The sequence below is a fragment of the Thermobia domestica genome, chromosome 1 (genome assembly GCF_964235325.1).
Source record: "Thermobia domestica chromosome 1, izTheDome1.hap1.1, whole genome shotgun sequence".
In the NCBI taxonomy this organism is placed as follows: Eukaryota; Metazoa; Arthropoda; class Insecta; order Zygentoma; family Lepismatidae; genus Thermobia; species Thermobia domestica.
The window spans coordinates 142,300,378-142,315,769 of NC_137454.1; the positions used below are offsets into that span (position 1 = coordinate 142,300,378).

The following is a 15,392-nucleotide window of genomic DNA, read 5'->3' on the forward strand; positions in this document are numbered from 1 at the left end:
TATTAAATGTCCTGAGTTTATCTTCAAAAACATTTCAAGTGTATATTTATTCACACATTGTCAAATATTTTGGACGTGGGAGACCATGGTTTGATATCTGGTTAAATCTAGTGGGGATTCTAAAGCATATTATTATTATTATTATTATTATTTTATATATATATATATATATATATATATATATATATATATATATATATATATATATATATATAAAGTCACATCAAGTCTTGGTTGCCAAAGGAACGCTAAATTTGAACCTAAAAAACCTCTAAAACACAAGGGATCAAAATGACCCCTTTGGTAGTTCTTGTATAATTAATTTCCTGGTAGTTCTAGTGTTAAGTATTGAATTCGCATAGTTTGGAAGTCAACCATAGTTTCACACTATGAAATGAAACTCACTTGTATTCATTCATATTCAATCTCATTTAGGTAATCCCTGAAGCTTTAATATCCAAGGCAGAAATTTTTGAACATTTTAAATAATCCAATACAAATTTAGGACAAATGTGTCACTTGAGTGTGAAGCGGTTATGCTCTGTTGATTAACGATGACGAGAAAAACGAAGTTAGATAAAATGACTGTTGAAAACATTATAAACATTTAGGCAGATTCGTACCCACAAGAAATTTTGCGATTACTTGTCTGTATATGCTGCAACAACTATCCAGACCAGCAGTAGTACGACAATTTTATTATATATTTCTGAAAATGGTCGTACCACTACTGGGCTGCGCAGATGTTAACTAGACCTTGAAAAATTGAATTCAAGCTTCGAATATTACGACAGGAATTGTTTCCTAATGCCAGCGCTATTCTGAAAAAAGAATTTCTATCCACGTTTCACAGTTATTGTAAATCACACGTCAGCATGATACTGATAGTCATTAAACTTAGTGTATGATTTTGAATAAATCCTTATAATAGCGACATCTAATGTGCTCAAAAGGAAGAATGGAGGTCCTACTTTCTACAAATGTAAATAACCCCCTCCCCCCTTTTAAAGGTCAATAGTTAAAAAGACTTCAGTTACTGAACTCTCGTTTCCTGGACAGAAAACAGTATCCAGAATTGGACTCGCAGAGTTCTTTCCAGATGAATATGAAATTTCCAATTCTTCCATTACAATAGATCAACCTGGACGCTCAATAAATTGTCTAAAGAACAAATTTGTCTCACTACTGATACATTTATTAGTAAACAACTATTCTATTCTGAGACGTCATGTAATATATTCCGTCAACATCGTCTTTTGTTTGTATTGTTTCTATATTTTATTTACAGTTTATCCTTTTCAGCACCAATGCTTTATTAAACTTAGACCTACAGCTGAGCTTGAATCCAAACCACTTTAATGCCCACTGGAAATCGATTCCTGGTAGCGGAAACATTTAGCTGGGAGCTAGTGATAATTTTTATTCCATTATAATCTACTTTAAGCCGATTACATAGTGTATCTGGATTTTGTTGTATAAAGTGAGTTTCATTAATAGGTCAAACTTTCATTCTCCAATAAATAACACTGGTCGGCAAAATGAATTTTTTTCGCTCTCACGAACGAAAATAGGTGATTCCTATAGATTTCGAGTTCCTGAGTTCGAATCCGTAACCCGTTTTTCTCCAGGACGTACCAGTTTTTAGGGAGGAGGGAGGGGGGATGTTTCAATATCCGCCCAAAGATGCTATTCTCCACCCATAATAATTTGAACGTTATAATTTAAATATCAATATAAATTATGCAGATAAAATTGCATAAAAAGTTAAAGTTTAACACTTACGTGCCACTTGGTTTTCCTACTCCTCTTGTAATTACTACAGGGTGTCTCGCGTGTCACATTCCAACAGAAGTCTGCCAACATATTCACACTCCATTTACCACTGTAGCGCCTCTCCATGGCAGCTATTTGCTGGTGAAACCTTTCCCCGTGTTCGTCAGAGACCTCCCCCAAGCTGTACATTTCAGGGAAGAAGTCCAGGTGGCAATGCAGGAAGTGTAACTTTAGGGACATATTACATCCCATGTTATGAAATTAAGTAATTAACCTGCCCACAATGTCTTTGTAATCAGGTGATTTTCTAGAAAGTTACTACACACTTCTCGAAAGGCCTCCCAAGCCTCACTTTCCACTTCATTAAGCTTAGAAGAAAATGTAGTATCCTTAAAAACGTCCCTGATTTGAGGTCCCGTAAAAACACCTTTTTTCACCTTGGCCTCGCTGAGTCTTGGGAATACTTTTATGAGATGATTAAATGCTTCACCATCCCAGTTCAGGGCCTTGACGAAGACCTTCATGAGCCCTAATTTGATATGAAGGGGTGGTAAGAATATTTTCTCTGGATCCACAAGACGTTCATTAGCCACGTTCATCTCCCCTGGGACCAGTTGTTCCTTGGCGGCCATTTTGTGATTGTGTACTGATCTTTGGCTCGACTATCCCAATGACACAAGCAGCAGTGCTTTGTGTAACCTCCTTGTAAACCGGTGAGGATGACAATAACCTTAAGGTCAGCGCATACAGACCACTGGAACTGTTCGTGTATTTTCTGCAATAGGTTTCGCACGATCTCGTATGTTTTTTTCATATGTACAGCATGAGCAATAGGGATGGCTGGCTTTTCATTGCCATTAGAGATGCAAAAAAGCCGGCTTTTTTGAATCGATGGTTTTTTTCACATAAAAAGCCGGCTTTTTTGGGAAAAAAACGAGAATTTTGGAAATGTTGGCTTTTTTCAACTTCATGATTTTTCTATCTAAATAGCTTTCTTATAGTATATTCTATAGTTAGATAAAAATTCCATGACCTGAATGTGATATTTCGCTCTGAAATTCACCATCAAGATGGATGGAGCACATGTTTTACGAATTAAAGCTAACATGAAGAATGTAGTATTTGAGGGTAATTTTAGAGGCTATTTAACTTTATTTTAACTTTTGAGTTATCGACATCTTTTTTTCTTCTCTAATTTGTCATCCGTGTTTCATTTCTAAGAGCTTTTAGTACTCTAGCTTCTAGCGCAAAAGTTAAACTTGCCCGTTTTTCTATTTATCCGTCAAAGCGTACGTTTTTCAATATATCCGTCAAACCGTACTTCCACATTTCTGTTATATTGTAGCTGTGAAGTGATTTAGCAATAATTTTCCGGACACAACCTTGAATACCAATTTATACAAATAATCAGTAGCGGATTTAGAAAAGTACTTTAGGAGGGTTTTTTCTGATTGTTTCGTTTCCTAAAAAGTCCTAATTTTATTTGGGAAGTGCTTGAAGTTTATGAGTACAGGCATAACTAATATTTCGTTTCGTTTATATGTTTAGCAATAATCTTCCGGATACAATTTTAAAAATCATTTTATATTGAGAATCAGTGGCGGATTTAAAAAAGTATTTTGGGAAGGGTTTCTTACTAATGTTTAGTTTTTTTAAACATTCGTAATTTTTATTTGACGGGAGCTTAAAGTTTATGAGGAAAGGCATAAATAATAGATATTTCGTTTGTTGCAGACATTCCGTAACTTTGGGGAACGGGCTTCAGTCCGAAAGACCGCCCCCCTAACCTTCGCAAAACCGTCACTGCTGGTAATTAGTAATAATAACGATTTAAAAACAATAAAAAAGGAAGTCGCCCAACTCACAGTACACGCACTATTTCTACATTCACAGATGGAATGAAGAAAAGCTTTGTCAGAATGGTCGAATGCTGGTTGAATCCCGGACTTCCCGATAGAAGCGCAAAAGCTAATCACTCAGTCATGTTTGTTGTGCAGTTGTATTTAGCTTAACTTAAATATATTCCGTAGTCTTTTTTTTTTTTTGGGGGGGGGGGGAGTTCCGTAATGATATGTTGAATCCCTCTTGTTAAAAATTCAGAAAACTTGAGGATTGGGTAAACTATGATGGTGGTTCTATAAAACTTAACTGTAGAATTTCAAGAATATACAGAACCAAAAGCTCTAGATGTGCAGCCTTTAAGTGTATCATATAAATCTAAGTATTTCTCTCATGTTTTATTTTAATTTTATTTTGTTCCAAAAAGAGGGTATGGAATATTTTGAAGTAAAAATACTACATACTATTTTGCTAGTTATTTGTGTATTCTTTTAAAAGAAGTGTTTACTTTTAGGATTGGCTGGTTTACACCAACTTTTTTTTTAATAACTGGTTTAAACCAAAAAATAAAAAGAATGAAAAATGCGAATCGTGTGAACTTCATGGTGACGTTTCCAGATATCAAACCACCTGCAATAGTTTTATTTCTATTTCACCTTTTAATCAAGGTGTCCCATGTTCAATTCTCGGTCGAACCACAACCCTTCTTTCATGCGTAAACCAAGTAGCGGTTCGGATGTCAGTTTAAGCGAGTCTTCTCCTTGATAACCTCGGTATTTCGTAAGGATGTTAAGCCTAAATATACGAAACAAACCAAATTATATATTTCTACATGCCTAAATGCGTGCTGTTTTATAAAGAAGCCAATATTGCTTAAATATATTGATAGAAATTGGCAAAATTTATCGATTGCCTACGTAGCTTCCAACATTAGCTTGGATTGGACTTTCAATGATATCTACGTACCGGTACTAAATTTGTAATTTAATACCTCAGTTTTAGCGTACTGATTATGGTACGTTGACCTTTAAATTTTACATGCAAAGCAATAACAGGATTTTCCCGTTATTGTCTTACATTTCAAGTAATGACGGGATTTTCCCAATGGCTAGGGCGGGAGATTCTCAACTTAAGAAATGTACTGACCGCACTTCTTTAAGCTTATGGAAGTTCTTCCGGCATAACCCCGCTGTTGCATAATAACATCAAGGCGAAACAAATTTAGGCTATTTCTGTGAATATGTAATATAAATACATAAAGCAAAAAATCTAAATCAAAAAAGCCTGGTTTAAACCAAAAAAGCCTGGTTTAAACATCCCCCAAAAAACGGGTTTTTGGCATATTCAAAAACAACCACGGTTCTTGCCAACTCTGCTTACTTTTGTATATAGGAGGTTAAAAAATTCTTATTATATACATTGGTTAATCCTGTGGAATTCATAATGTAAATATGTTGAAGAAAAATTGTTTGAAATATTTTTTCGAAATTCATAGTTTATTTTCGATGTTTTATATTATTATCAGCATCAACCACTAATTAAATGATTTTTTGTGTTATAGAGAAGCGATACAAAGTCTGTTTTATCAATTTAAAGCAGTATTTTGAAAAAAGCCCAAAATTTCCGAAGCAAAAAAGCAAAGCAGAAAAAAACAGAGTTTTTTTCAAAAAAAGCCGTTTTTTTTCCGAGCCCTTGCATCTCTAATTGCCATTGTGTAGTAACACTGCCTTGAGACTTATCCTAGAGGAATCTACGAATAGCCTCCAATCTTCAGTGTTGTAGTTCAACTTCAGCTGTCCCATAAGCGATGGAATGTCACTGCAATACACCAAATCACCATCCTTTGTAAAATTAGGAACTAAGCTCACCTCTCTTTTCCTATACATCGATATATTCACATCTTGGTTTAGTAGATTCCATTGTTGAAGTCGTGATGCAAAGAAAGAGAGCCTTAGACTTGGGAAGGTTTAAGTCTCTGATCAGATCATTCAGCTCTTCCTGACTTATCACATGTGGTTCATTAGTGTCAGGTACTGGAGCGTAATTAGGATCTGACTGTGTACTCGAAGATTGTGCAATATCCTCACAAGCAGCAGGTTCTTCATCGGATGAAACACTGCACACGGTGTATGAGTCTGGTGGTACGGGTACAGGCAGACAAATATCATGTTTCAAAGGTCTCGCGGAATCCAAGTTAGGATAGTGTTTTTTATGTTCATGTTTTTGAGAAACCTTTTATATCAGTCAGGCAGAAGTAACAGTCTGAAACATGATCACGGGGCTCGAGCCAAACCATAGGTACGGCGAACGGCATCGATTTATCCATCCTGTGAGAGTACGCGCACACGAATTACAACTTTGTTTCGGAGCCCAAACGCGATCCTGGTCGCCGATTTTACACCTAAAGTACAGATGGTAGGCTGTCTTCAGGAACGATGACACATATTAAATACGATTTTCTGTCAATTATGGAAACAGCACGCCGAAAAAAAAAAAAAAAAAAAAAAATACGTGCTGGAACTTTCTCGATGAGATATTCGTAATCAGCGTCTCGAAATCTATCCGGTACACCCTTTCACCCTTGTGGGAGGATTTTCATGCCGACCAGTGTAATTATTATTTGGTAGTGCAACATATGAATTATCATCTTAGGACTTACTTTTGTTGTAGAGTCTTATAAAGCCTCTTGCAAGTAACTTTACTTGTCCGATCAATGATAAGATATAACACAACCAATTTCTGAAGATTCATAACCAGTGACTCCACCACGCGTTCATCCAAACCATGGTCATTTCGCTGACACTGGATGTAGATCCTTTCAAGTAGACGACAATTACACAGAGATTCCAAAAGGAACGTTGTTCGACCTACGTTTTCCTGCTGTAATCTGTAACAATTTTAAAATACTACATTAAGTGGGTAATATTAGAAGAAACATACTAAAAACATGGTATTAAAAACATTCGTTATGTTTCTTCATATCAAGTTACCCATATAAGCACAATGTAAGAGAGAAATGATTAACTAATTGTCAATCAACAAAGGACTAAGGCTAATACTCTATCTTAGTATTAAGTTTTGGAAAGAAGACAATTTCTTCACTTTGTTTATCTTCACCGACAAATCTGCTTACAAAAGCGCAGTATACTATAACAGTTATAGAACTTAGATGTACTGTAAGTTTTATAAACTTATTTTTAGGCATTATATTTACTGACAAATTTTTGCAGTATTGTATACAGTAATATTTCATAATACAATAAACTTAGAAGTTTGCACGTGAAGAACGTATTGCAAATTCACAAGGACTGCAGGAAACTTGTGGAGACTCAGCTCTATTGCAACACATTAGAATGAATTTCGCACGTTACTTGAGCAGATGAACATGTAAAAGAATAGAAGTTACATTGAAAACTTCACCAGTGTTAGCTGTTTTCCATATGATGATAACCGGACTTGGATATTCGTAAACTTTCCGCAAAACGGACCACATCACTTCATCGACGTGAAGAAATGGTAGGAAGGAAATGTGCTCACATTCACCTGGAGTTAGAATACTATGAAAAATAAAGATGAGGGATTACTTCGTCACACTATTACAATTGACGAAACGTGGACTAGATCTTAGGAAACTGAACTGGCACAGCAATCAAATAATAGTAATTATAATAATTTTTTAACCAAAGAAAGTGGCGCACCATACGAACAACGACAGCGCCATAAGCACACATGTCTGCACAGTGACTGGAACAAGTTTCAATATTCCGGCCAGTAATCGAGCTGTGGAGTTTAACAGTTCCAGGCGCTGCGCAGTAACCCCTGTTTTCAGCATGAAGCAGAAGTATACTATCAAGACTTGTGCAAAATTGGGAAGATCACCCAAGTAATATGGATTGCTACAGGATACTTACGGGTATGAAGCATTGTCAAGAGCAAGCACATTTGAGTGGTACAAGTAATTTCGTGAGGAAGAGAGACTTTGGTGAACGACGAGGGAACAGAGGGTCCAAGCACACGAAGAAATGACAACACTCTGGCATCCCCGAAGAATTTTCTCGTTGACGGCAATAATCTGAGCCTCCGGAAAAATAGCAGTATCTTTGGCATCAATAAGATCATCATTAGGAGTATCATCCATGAAGATATGGGGAAAGGGAAGTGTGTGCACTTTGTATGTTGAACAGAAGAGCAGCGAATGTCATGACCGCGAACTCCTCGCAAGATTTCCTCAAAACCATTGTCACCGGGGATTAAACGCAAATTCAAGTACGATCCTCTTACCAAATGACAGTCGTCGGCGTGAGTTAGTCCAGGGAAGCCAAAACTGAAAAAGGTTCGCATGCAAAAGTCACGAGTTAGTTTTTTATTGATTGCCTTTCTTGATGCCAAGCGTCTTATTCACAATTTATTCCAGAAGGTCAGACGATCAATGACAGCTTATATTCAGGTCATGAAGCGACTTTTGCAGCGAATGACTCGTGGCAGGTCATAATTAATTGACGTCAACTGTTGACTTCAGTGGTCTACTTCCTGTTCCTAAAGTTGAAACTTTACCTCAAGGACAACGTAAGTTTTGCATCGAATGACTACGTAATAAGCTGAAAGGAAATCACCTTCCTGTAGGTAATATTTTTCACAGTGAAATCAGTCCGGGAACTTTATTTCCGCGCTGTGTATAATTACCAAAGGTTATCCTTGCACACAATGTTCCACAAGGAGCAACAGTTAAAGATGCCTACTATGTTAATTATCTGGAACATTATCTGTTCTCTGCGTTAGGCGAAATAATGAATGATCATGGTTTAACGGACGACGTGTGGCTACTTGTCCCCGTCACGATAAGGCAATGACAACATATAGCGTACATTAAAAATTCATAAAACTTCTTTAAAAAGTATTTCACATCAAAGTACTACAAAATAAGACATTAAAAGAGAAAAACTTCATAAAAAGTTCAACAGACGTCATAAGGGTGGCAACAAACTGGAAAAGTCAGGGAATTTTAGAAGACGTGGAATAGTCAGGGATTTTGTTAGGGAATTTAGGGAATTTGTTAGGGATTTTAAAAACATTTGAAATGAAAAATATACGACGATTTCGGATATGACAGTACTTGCTTTTAACTGGCAACTTCACACTTAGAAACTTAGTAAGATTTTCAGCATTCCTAAGCGTGCTCTGAGATCTGTGAATTCTAAAAGAATGTGCCGAATACTCAATAGGACGATACAGTCTTCATAATATGGACAGTTAGCGCCACAAACTACATAAGAATGAGTTAGATGAGAGTATCCAATATGCAACTCAGTTAGGATCGCTTCTTCTCGGCGGCTAGTACGCGACACTGTCTACCAATTGCACAAAGGAGGTTTAACTGAGTGAAGTTTATTGCCTGCTCCCAAGTAGGGATGGCTAAAATTTTTTGGATCTGGATTATAATCTTAACATCCATATTCATATCCATTATTGGTATCTTGAACATACAATCAGAAAAAGGAACCTAGATTCTCTGATTTGGCTATGAAGCCAAAAATTTCTGATCCAGGGTATCTAAACGTTTATGTTTTTCGTTAATGTTTAGTTATTTTAAAGATGTGATTATATATTCATACTGCACTGTGTACTTTATTTTTGAGTCAGACAATATTAAATGTATCTTAAAATGTGTACAATACTGTATATATTTTCATTTTCTATAATAAATTATTAAAATGCGTGGTACAAAACTTAAGAAATGTTTATTAAGTATTGGCCTGTACCAAGAGGTCAGACGAAACGAATAAGAGCTGCTTTTGGAATAAAAATGGTATTTTTAATGCTATGATTCAGGAAGTAATTATTCAATGCTTTTTTGTTTTTTCGATCCGCCCATTGTGCCGGATAGTTGATACTTTATTGTATTAATAAAAAGTTATTTCAGATTTCATAAAAATAGGCACTTATAAGCATTAGCTATGCACTAAAATAGGAACACCGAAGTAGCTCATCGTGGACTGCTTTGCGGCCAAACGGCCGCGCCTAAACGTACTGCTGCTCCGCTGCAAATTGCACAAAGGAGGTTTAACTGAGTGAAGCTTATTGCCTGGTCCCAAGTACGGATGGCCAAAAATTTTCGGATCTGGATTCTAATCTTAACATCCAGATTCATATCTATTATTGGTATCTTGAACATATAATCAGAAAAAGGAACCTAGATTCTCTGCTTTGACTATGAAAATTTCTGATCCAGGGTATTTTCTATTCGAGTATTGATTATTTTCTTTTGTAAAGGTGTGATTCTCAGTAGATTGAGGTGGGAGATAAAAAGTATTTACAAATCTCTCTCTATTTATCTTCGATTATTTCATTTTCTTGTCGTATCATTCAATTAGCCTAAGTCGAATATATGTATGTTAGTAGAAAAGTATTTTTTTTTTTTTTAAATAATGTACTAGTATAGTAGCCTCAGTCTAAAGACAGACACTTGTTCACAAAGCGAGCCGTCCCCGTGTGCGGTTTCTTTTCATACTGTCCTATTTGGTTTTCCTCTCCCTTGAAAACTAACTGACAGGCAATAAACTGAACACAAACTGTTGCCAAATCTTTGTCAATGATCCTTTTCTTTGACACAACCTTCCTCCCCCTACATACATCTCCCCGCATACACACTGTTAGAAACATGGATGGAAGAGAAGAGAAGAAGAGGGAGAGGAAAGGGGGCGAGGGAAAGGAAGGCACTCCGTATGGCAACGTTTAGCTTTTTCTTCTTCCAAAGGGACTACAAACTTTATGACGGCTTCATTGTGCTAAATTCAAAGTCTCTCGACTGGCTATCGTCTGGATGCGCTTTCTATATATACGAATGCTCGATGCATTCCATTGATCCCTTGATGCCTGGATCAATGGAAACATGCCTGGAAGAAACATTGATCAGATCTAGTTTGTATTTCTTATATTAATTGGGTCCTTTGTAGCCGAATAATTAGGACATTGTCACAGGCTCGATTTCTTGTGGAGGCACTGAATTAAGAGATAAGCCACGAATAACAGTGACTGGAATCACACTTACCACACATCACCCAACCATCAGTAGCTGTTTAGTCGACCATAACGTTTCGTGGCTGTAATCCCATGTAGTTTTTTTAAAAATTTATTTATTACATAAACCACATTAAGTGACGTAGTAGAACACATTTCACTAAAGCAAATAGGCAACCTTGAGAAAGATGGAATGTGCTTTTAACTCTGAAGTGCGGACCACCCTCTATCAAGAAGTCCTGGATCTGTGTTTGTTTATCGACAGCAGTCTTTAAGGAGAACTTTTAGTATCAATAATTTTCAGTAATTCATGTATCCCTACACACCACTTTTCTTCACCCAAGAATTAAGTTTCATGAATTAAAATAACTCGTGCTTTTCTTCGTAATTTAACATTCAATTGTAGGGTGCATGCTCAAGTCATATTTTGTCAGTCCCTAATAATTTACAAGCCCTTGTATTTCTAGAATTTGATACAGGCAATTAAAAATTAATTAGAATACTCTTCGCACGGAAAATGTAAGGCTTAATGAAAACCGGAAACCTGAGTATTATAGAAATGCTCCTTCACTTTCCCCTTTTCGACATTAAAAATAAACAAACACGTGTTATAATGAAGAGTGTATATACCAAATTATTTCCTCCAGCATAAACGAATCCTCATATTGGACATTTTTTGAATGAAGAATCGGATATTTGAATACTATAGAAATTGACCCCTTCCCTCCTAAGATAGTGAAATTTTAGACAACGCTGAAACAGCTATTCGAATTTCACACCTCTAACCAGTCTTGGGAAGTAACGTAACGCAAGTAACGCGTTACTTTTTAAGTAACGTTTCCTAGTATCGCGTTACATTTTTTCCAAAGTAACTGTAACTGTAACGCATTACAAATTTTTAAGTAACGTACCTAGTTTGCGTTACTTTTTTCGAGTTACATTTCGGATGAGTAACTACAATATATGTATATTTTATTTCGGAAACAAATGTTTCTTTCCTGCAAGTGAATTTCTCAGAATGGAACAATGGAGCATGAACGATGTCAGTGACCGACGATTCCTGTTCGCCTTTTCCCGTTTTGCCTTATGACCTCTAGCAATAAAATTTGCATGTAAAACCTGTTATCACTTTTCATCTTAATGTAAGGCGGAACGGGAAATCTCGATGTGCATTTTCTCGTTTCGCCTTACGAACTTTATGTTGGTAGGCTTGCAAATACATTCATAGATACAATTTGATTTGTTTATATAACAAAATATAGTGCCACTTGCTGTTTTTTGGAAGATGAGGACAGCCTCAGGGAAATAACGTGTACTGATTGCAAGCACCTGGAAGATTTTGTCTTACATTTTGACAGCTCCAAATCAATACATTCAGTGAGTGAACTACGAGTGCAATGATACTGGTAGTCTATTTTACTTTGACTGGTGTTGTTTTTATAAAGATGGAGAACGAAAATATTTTATCGTTCGAACATTTGAAAGAATACTTTTTCTTAGAAGCTGAAGATGATGGTGAACAGAATTTAAAAGTAAAGTGGTGCTCCGGCGGGAAATATTTATCAACAACTAGGATGCAATAATTAACGACATACAGTAAGGGGTTAATATGAATAACTGTGTTCTGATGAGCAAGCCTACTTTATTGATGTAATGTTGATGGTATGTAATATTCGAGTTCTTTTAGATCAGTTTGCGTATCCTAAACTCCGGTTGATTATAGAGTTTGGAACAACTAGCTTGAAAAAGCATATATCGATTTTAGAGTTACTGGCAAGTTTTGATTCAACCCCAGTTCATGTGTTCTCATTTTGTCAGTTGTAGTGTAATGTTTCTCTATATTCTGTATTTTTAATTTTACATAGCAACATTGTTATTATTGTACAATTAGTTTAGCAGAATAATAATAAGCAACCATTTTTTTCTAACGCATAGGGATGGGCACGAGTCAGGCTAAAACTCGACTCGAATCCAACTCGAGTTTCGAGTCGAGTCAAAAGTAATATTCTCGAGTCGAGTTCCGAGCCGATTCACTGTTTTTGGCGTCGATTTTCGAGTCGAGTCGAGTTTGATAAATGGCTCGCTCGTTTTAACTCGTTTTGAAATCATGGCCTGATTACACTGGAAAAAGCCATGAGAAATGTAAGCTAAACAATAATATGGAATACTTTTAGTGTTGCTCACGAAAGGGACACTGCTCGCATCTCGTCTCGTCTCGATAGCGAGACAAGAGATTTTTTTATAACAAGCTTAGCTCGGCTCGGCTTAACTGAGCCGATGGCACGAGCCGGCTCACTTGGGGTGAACTATCGGCTCGAGCTGGCTTGGTTCGGATGAGCCATCTGCTTGGTTCGACTCAACTGAGCGAAGGGCTCTAGCCGACTCGGTTGGGTGAGCTGTTGGCTCGGCTCACTTCTCGGTTTAGGTCGATAGTGACTGAGCTGTGAGCCGATCTGCTCGAGTTGTTGACAATTCTAAACCCGGGCCCAGCAGTTTTGAAGATATTTGGTCAGTGCCCTATAACTTTTAACAATGTTTGGCTCGAGCCCGTGCCCATCCCTACGAGTAACGCAGTACGGCATTTTAGTCAATGTAACATTACATTAAAATGTTCATAGAGCTGTCAAGTAAAAAATTGTCCTTGCATTTACATAAATCGATTCAGAACGTACAATAGTAATAATAATAATAATAATAATAATAATAATAATAATAATAATAATAATAATAATAATAATAATAATAATAATAATAGCGGTAGTAATAGTAGTACGGAAAATTGAATAAGATTTTTTCACATATTCAAAGTTTCGGACCTAAAAGTAACGCGTTACTTTCGAAGTAAAGTAACAGTTACTTTTTTGAGGCAAGTAACGCGTTATATTTTAAGAGAAAGTAAAGTAATTTGTAACGCGTTACATTTTTACAAATAACTTACCCAACACTGCCTCTAACTTAAGCGCACACCTACAATAGACAGCTTATGAATATAAATTCGGACAATAGAATATTACAGAATTTACTTCCTTTGCTCCTTTAAAAGTGGAATTTTCGAAAAGGCTGAAGCGCAAAGTCCTTTATTCTTAATTAGGAGTTAATGTATCGAACTTTAAACCTCTAACTTAAGCGAACATTGGGCATTTTATGTACACAGACTCGGATTTAATATTATTTGGAATTTTAAAAACATTGAAACATGTTACTTTAAATGTTATGTTTTGAAACATTAATCTCTTTAAGAAAAAACGACTTTCGTGGTCACGTAATATAATTCATTAACATTTTCTAATCGTGTTGTAACTTTATTTATTAAAAAAAAAAAAAAAAAAACTGCTATTCAAGGGGAATATTTTTATTGTACATACCATTGAACAAGTTTTTTTGGTTCAATTCATTATGCTTAAGTAAATACTAATAATATACATGCTGAGTTTAAACTAACTGAAAAAATCATTAAACACTTTCCGATTAAATAAACTTGAATACAAACCTGAAATCCTTTAAATTTTGACAATAACTCAAAGCTTTACACAAGTCGGTAATGTAAGAACATTTCCCCTCTAGCCCAAGTTTTCGAAGGCTAAGGGATTCTAGGTTTTGACATGACCTTGCAATCTGGAAAATACAAAGGGAGAAGCTGTAAAGTCGCGCAAACTAATAAAATTGAAAGGCAGTACGAACAACAAACTATTTTGTAATGTAACTTATATGTTTAATAAATAACAGTAAAATGCTAAAACCAATGCTTTTATAAAATGTAGGAAATGAGAATAAGATTAAAAGCATTGGGCAAATTTGATGCTCACAAACTGCTTTGTGGACATGTGATAAGCATACTGCATTAAGCACGGAACCCAGTGATTAGAATGGATTGTGAATGGCACACCAATTCCCCAATATCCATAAGAACTTTAATCATCAACTTAGGAAGAGAGCTCAATGCTTTTAATCATAGTTATATTTTTCCATTTTACATCCTCTCATATATATATATATATATATATATATATATATATATATATATATATATATATATATATATATAAACTAAAGTTTGTTTTTTTCTTTACAGTTATTGTACTTTTTTAGTCTATATTTAATTAATGACTCCTAACTTCCTTAACTTGAAAATACTATATGATTTGAATGTGTAACATTAACACTTTTGCTTCTGATCTTACATAGCAATTCCAGCTTCCTGTCAGTTCAATTAATTTTTAATTTTATTTTTTATCAGGTAGGCATGAAAAATATAGTTATTAGTACATTGTTGGGTGGAATCGCTACAATATTATCGAGCTGAACTCGGGCTTCGTCCATATGCATTAATAAGTTACCCCGAGTTACTCGGGCTTAGGATCAAAAGTGCGAAAACAACGTCATATCCTATAATTTACACACCCCAATAAAGATTACTGTATAGCGTATTAATATATCTCGGGCATTTTGTTTTGATAGAAATAATTAATTTTACAGTAATACGATAAACAAGAGCGAAAATTATGTAAAAATATTGTTTTATCACCGAGTTTATGTATCTGCACATTTCAGAGCTGTAGTTAGGAAGTGCGTAAAATTTAAGTTGCAATGTTTAATTCTAACAAAGAAACAGGCAAACAGAGGAAAGTTACTTAATAAAATCATTGTAAAAAAAAAAAAAAAGTGTTATTTTCATATACTGGCATTAATAGATTATGAAAAAGACAATATTTACTCATCAATGAATCTCGCATTTTTGTGCGAGTTTCAGTTCCGAACTGAAC

General features: G+C 35.5%; 1 protein-coding gene across 2 annotated transcripts in view; it reads right to left on the reverse strand.

The window, feature by feature from the left end:
* The window catches only part of LOC145689693 (F-box/LRR-repeat protein 18-like), a 54,014-nt gene that overhangs the window by 7,081 nt on the left and 31,541 nt on the right, over positions 1-15,392 (reverse strand). Inside the window, exons 8-9 of one of the 2 annotated variants that reach the window (XM_081763890.1) lie at positions 14,120-14,244; positions 6,272-6,499 (exon numbers count right to left, since the gene is read on the reverse strand). In XM_081763890.1, the coding sequence (XP_081620016.1) occupies positions 6,272-6,499; positions 14,120-14,244 (353 nt within the window). The remainder of the gene's footprint in view (positions 1-6,271; positions 6,500-14,119; positions 14,245-15,392) is intronic. The other variant, XM_081763894.1, reaches the window with a different exon arrangement.